The 6000-nt window shown below is 43.0% G+C and overlaps 1 protein-coding gene across 3 annotated transcripts in view; it reads right to left on the bottom strand.

Moving 5' to 3' along the window:
- Positions 1-991: 991 nt before the first annotated feature.
- The window catches only part of ugp2b (UDP-glucose pyrophosphorylase 2b), a 16984-nt gene continuing 11975 nt past the window's right edge, over positions 992-6000 (bottom strand). For all 3 annotated transcript variants that reach the window (XM_019888108.1, XM_019888110.1, XM_019888107.1), the window contains 6 exons: positions 4168-4301; positions 3584-3881; positions 3288-3485; positions 2020-2262; positions 1727-1831; positions 992-1573 (listed from right to left, as the gene is read on the bottom strand). In XM_019888108.1, the coding sequence (XP_019743667.1) occupies positions 1466-1573; positions 1727-1831; positions 2020-2262; positions 3288-3485; positions 3584-3881; positions 4168-4301 (1086 nt within the window). In that variant the 3' untranslated portion in view covers positions 992-1465. The remainder of the gene's footprint in view (positions 1574-1726; positions 1832-2019; positions 2263-3287; positions 3486-3583; positions 3882-4167; positions 4302-6000) is intronic.

Consider the following 6000-nt stretch of genomic DNA (forward strand, 5'->3'; position numbering starts at 1 on the left):
TTCAAATACGTCACGCTCGAGCCTGAAATCATGTCCCGAATTCGCCTGACAAAAATAGATAACTTGTGGCACGCACACGTACACAACAAACTGGTTTTCATTCCCCTTTGCCCAAATATAGAAGGGCTTCTCCCGGTCCTGTCAGTCATTCTGACACGCACGTTGTCCTCGTCCTCCTCTAAATGTGTTTTTTGTGAAGGTGAAAGAAAGCAAAAGAATGTTTTTCTAATGACTTTAAACAATAAAGTGAAAAAAATCTTTGAGGTGTGTTTTTTGGGCAAAAATAAAAGGAAAAAATCCGGGAACGTCATCATTACTACTACTGCGCATGCGCAGTGAACCTCATTCACATTAGCAACATTCGTTAATATGAGCGAAGTCACAGGAGTGCCCATTGCGTCAATACCGATCGACCGGTAGCCCGCGGACTGGTCCCAAGTCAATCGTGAGGGGTGTAAGGGGAAATTGTGTGTGGGGGATTTATGTGTCTCTGTACGTGTTATTAATATATATTTTTGTCTGAGTACATACTGCACTCTAAGCATCCTATCAGTTTCACTTTCACAAAAAAAGTATTTAAAAAAATAAAAACAAAAAAAGCAGGTCACCTTTACCATCCGTTTCTGCAAGCATTCTAATTTAAAATCCAAACAAGAGGGCTTCTAAAATACAGTTACAACCTAAACTGCAATTTACAACCCCAACCCTTTGAAACCCGAACAATGGCTTTAAACCCGACTTTGAAACCTCAACTCTGGCTTCAACCCATCATTTACAACCCTAACCTTTGTTTAAAGCAACTTGGCTTGAAACTGAAATTTTACTCCGTTGCCCTGACTCAAAACCTGTACCCTGACTTGGAACCCGAACCCAGGCTTGACATATCCTAAAACTGGTTTGAAATCTTAGTTTGAAACCCAAACCTCAGTTAAAAATACAACACATTCTTATTTAAAACCCTATCCCATTAAAGAACTTCTCACAGCCATAGTTTAGTGTATGATATTGCACTTTAATCGGACCTCAGTCATACTTCAACACTTATTGCTATCTTCTGTCTCACTCTTAGTGTGTGTGTGTGAGTGTGTGTGTGTGTGTGTGTGTGTGTGCGCGCACGCGCGCATGCTCGCATGTTTGGCATCTTGATGATTGACAACACAAAGAACGAAATAATAATGCACAATGTTGTGATATGATGACACAAACGAACAGTAGGTAAGGCTTTCAACTTCATTTCAGTCAGATGACTTAAGTCTTTGTTAATATGCTACTATAGAATCATCGTACACTATGTTATATTCACATTAGAGCTGTGAGTTTCCTTTGTCGGCCAGCAGGGGGCAGCGTCTCGTTAAAAAAAATAAACAGGTCACATAGTGAAGCCAGGCAGGCGGGTCATATGTCCATGGGGCGGCAGGGTTACATGACCGGCGTGGGCGTGGTCCGCATGACAGAGGACGTGGTCTCAATGGTCGAGGATGCGCAGGTTTCCCGACACGATCTTGTTCTCCAGCATGGAGCCTGCCGGGATGTCGATGCGATCCCCGTGGTTGGCGATGATGATCACCGTGCCCTGCCGGGATACACACACACAGACAACAGCGCATCAAATCTGTGCTTGCGTGACGCTGTGTGACAGCTCATTGCTGCAACAAGTCACTTTGTTTCCTCCTTCCTCTCAAGCAAGCTTGACTGTTGCCCAAGTGACGCTCGTGAGGCACTTTACCTTGAGCGAGACGTTCTTGCCGAAGGTCACGTCACCGGACACGGTCAGATGGTCCAGCTCCAGCATGTCAGGGATGCTCTCGAAGCGGGTCAGGTACTCCTGGACCTGAACGCGGGAAAACACATCACAGTGACAGCCATCAGCATTGACACTTGGGAGTACTGAATTTGTCTTCCAGCTAAGTTTGAAACCTAATTGGAAACTGACATTTATGTAAAGTCATAACCCAGGTTTGAAACCCTACTTTGAAACCCTAACCCCCAAACCCCACTACACCATTTGTAGCACCGTACTTTGGTGAAGGAGCTCCCCAGTTTGACGTGCGGCGTTGTGGGGAACTCCCGGCGGGGGCTCATGGTGAGCGAACCGGCGTGCAGGCTGTATAGGTTGGACATGACCAGCAGGAGGTCCGAGGTGGTCTTGACGGGCAGAAAGCGGCTGCGGGGCACGTTGATGCCCATAGCGTTGTCAAAGCACTTGATGGCTGCGCCCACCGCCGTCTCCAGCTGGATCACATTCTGACCCCCGTCCAGTGTCTGCACAACAGGAAAACGACAGGAAACCGTTACAGGCAATACATGTCCATTCACCATTCACCATTGGAGACACCATTTACCATTGGAGAACTCACCCGCTTAACGTTTTTTTCTGTCGGATCTAAACTGAAAGACGTGTTTTTGTGTTGCGTTGGGCTCTTTGTGTGACACCTTAAGAGGTTGATAGCAGGGTGAAAAAAGGTGGCAGATAATTTTGGGAGCTAAAATCAGGAGTTAACATCAAAAGCTAACATTGGCCTCCTTAGTTCTGACATTAGAGGTAACGCTGTAAAGCAGTTTCAAAAGCTAACCTTGAAGCTCACGCGTTACCTCTAATGTCTAACTGCTTTACAGCGTTGTAAAGCAGTTTCAAAAGCTAACCTTGAAGCTCACATTGGAATGCAAGCAAATATTGAAAACTCATTTCATAAACTAATATTGAAAGCTAACGCTGGAAGGTAATGTCAGCGGCAAATGTTTGTCTTCCTTGGCAGTAACGTTCTTGGTAACAGTTGAAAGCTAACTTTAGAAACCACTGATGAAAGCTAACATTAAAAGCTAACAATGGTGGTAATGTTGAAAGCTAATTTCATATATTAACATTTAAAACTAACTATGGAAACTTACCGAAAGCTAATGTTGCAATCTAATGATCTTCAACGAAGCCAACTACCAGGACGGCCATTGAAAGCTAAAAATAAAGCTAACATTGGAAGTAATGTTGGAAGCTAACTGAAACAAACATTGAAAAGAAAACATGGAAGCTAATATTAGTAGTTAAAGCTGAAGCTAGCATTGAAAGCTAGGTCAACACTGAAAGCTAACATGGGAAGCTAATGTTGAAGCTAAGTTTGAAAGCTAATGTTAGAGGTAACAATTAAGCCAACATTGTAAGCTATGATAAAAGTAATATTGAAGCTAACATACTTTAGCAATGAAGCCAATGTTAGAGGCTAACATTGGAAGGTCACAATGAAAGGGAACCCTGGAAGAACGCACTCGGCAATGAGTGCATCATGTCTCACCTTGGTGTTGACTATGATCTCCATGTCCATGGCCTCCTGCTCCTGCAGTCTCTTGATGGCAGCCAGCGAGATCCAAAGGTTGTTGGTGTTGAAGATCTTAAACTTGGACACCGACTTGAACTCGTCCACGTGGGCTTTGGGCACCTGAGCGATCTCCAGCAAGCGCAGTTTGCCCTCATACTCAATCAGCGTGCCGCCCTGCAAGTCATTTTTTCCCCCACAAATGACTTCCAGTAATTTCGGCGCCCTACTAGCGCCACCTGAAGGCCATTTGACGTGACTCTGGCAGCGCCCACCTTGACGTCGGCGCGCGTCTTGTCCGTCACCTCCATGACGAACTCGCATCGCTTGCCGTTGTGTCGTCCCACCAGGTGGTTGAGGATGTGCAGGTCCACGGTGGCTCCCAGGTTGTCGATGTTGGACACAAAGATGTACTCCTTGCCCTCGGCGATCAGTTGCTCCAGCAGGCCCGAGTTGTAGAAGCTGGCGTAGATGTCGCCGTGGCCCGGCGGGTACCAGCCCTCTGCGTTCTGGCCTGTCGTGCTCAGGCTAGTGGACACGGGCAGCAGCGACTCCTTGTTGATCCGAGGATACCTGAGGAGAAGGCAACAGAGACATCTCTGAGAACGCCAAAAGCGGATTGAACCAAGATCAAAGAGAGATCAAACGGATCTGCGTCCTGTCCGGTGAGCATCAAATAAAACACGGGGAGAGATTTTAAAAGGGAGGATTTATTCCGGCCCGATGCTCTGAGATGCTCGGACGCTTCGTGTCTTTGATGTCCATCTCCGAATCACTTCCAAAGTCCTGACCCCCAAATTCCATTTGAACTATTTGTTGCAGCACGCATTTGGATTAGTGACACTATGAGAGCATTTACCTGCTCTGGTTGAAGGTGTGGATCTTGACGCGGTGATGTGTGTACTTCTGCAAGATCTTCTTCGTGTCCTCGTCCGTGTTGAAGGAGTTCATGAGTACCAGAGGCACGTTCGTGTTGTACGTCTTATTCAGGTGCTGCAAGGCAAGCACAAAAATGTTACTTCAATTTATCATAAGGACAAGCAGTGGCATATTAATGATGACATCATACTAAAACTTGGGGGGAAGTGAGGGCTGCTTTTCTTACACCTAACACAGTTCTGATATTGGGGATCAGAAATGTCTAATAATGAAATCATAATTATATGTAAAACAGGGCAGCTGGAAATTGGAATGTGTGAAGAGTGTTCAAAAACACAAAAAAAAATCAACAAAAAAATATGACCTGAAAAATACACGAATCGTTGGAAAGAACACAAAATCCTTCGCCAAAATACTGGCAAAATAACCAAAATATACGAAACAAAAATACTCGCTACTTTTTAAAAAAATTGAAGTCTTAAAAAAATACATGAAAAAAAATACTAAACAAATATTGGAAAATAAAAGATATGGAACACAAATGCATAAAGCATACATTAAAAAAACCCACAAAATTATTACGCAAAAAAGACACCACTGTTACAAAAAGATATAATATATATTATTTAAATTATACTAAATTAAAAATAATATAAAATCATTAGACAAAATATCAGAAAATAACCAAAAGATATGAGACAAACGTCACAAAACTATTGGAAAATATTTGTTAAAATACAGAAATATTACATAATACATTCTAAATGTCCACAAAAATACGGGATGATGAATAAAAAAAGATGAGAAAATATCCAATATGATCAGACAAATACACAAAATATTGGTGTGGTGATGCAAAAACATTCGCCAACCACTCAAATATCTGACCTGAAAATGCATAAATACCAGAAAGCCTGCTGAATCATAAAAAAAATACTAAAATGATAAAATACAAGACACAAATATTAGAGAAATGTGTCATTATCGCGGTAATCCAGAAATAAGGTTATCTGGTGCAATGTCCAAACTGAGAGAAAAAAAAGGGAGTGACTTGAGTTCTTTTTTTTTTTTTTGCCAGCAGGACAAAACATTTGCTATTCATTAACCAGACTGACAATTTGCCTTCGGCCATGAAGAACACAAGAAGAAAAAGAAAAAAAAACACGCCACACCTTCTGGGAAAAGTCTTGTTCTCACTTCAGGATGTTCAAACACACACTCGTACATGAATCATAATACACTGCAAACAATTACAACTTATGACGCGCGTTGTATTGACACTGGCTAGCCCTTGGGGAGAAGAAGACAAAGAAAGCAAGGCAAGTTATTACTTAACCACTCTGACACTTCAGCAATGTGGTTCTCAAACGCTTTACACAAAGTACCACTTAAAAAAATCTGCTTAAAGGCTCCGGTTGTTGGAATACAACCCACCGGGTTGTCGAGGGGCTTTCCACGCCGCAACGAGAGGCGCTGTACCTAAAATTATTTGTATAATGAAATGGCGCTTAAAGATGAATTGCAAATGTGTTGAACCATAAAGTTAAATACAACTGAATTGTGCTGCATTTAATTTGTATTCATTTAATTTCAACCCTAAACACGCTTCCTCCGCAGTGGAGTCAAAAGTAAATGCGGTGGTTCCGAAAAGGGAATGATGATATGTGTGCGTGTGTGTGTGAATGGTCTCTTATTTTCTCGACCAACAGGTTGCTTGCGGGACTGGAGGTAATGCGATCAGGGCTGAGCTGAGCAAAACTGGGGCGCAGTGATTGGGACACAAGAGAGCAGTGTACTGGTGGGCAGGGGGGTC

The sequence above is a fragment of the Hippocampus comes genome, unplaced genomic scaffold (genome assembly GCF_001891065.2).
Source record: "Hippocampus comes isolate QL1 unplaced genomic scaffold, H_comes_QL1_v1.1 scaffold136, whole genome shotgun sequence".
In the NCBI taxonomy this organism is placed as follows: domain Eukaryota; kingdom Metazoa; phylum Chordata; class Actinopteri; order Syngnathiformes; family Syngnathidae; genus Hippocampus; species Hippocampus comes.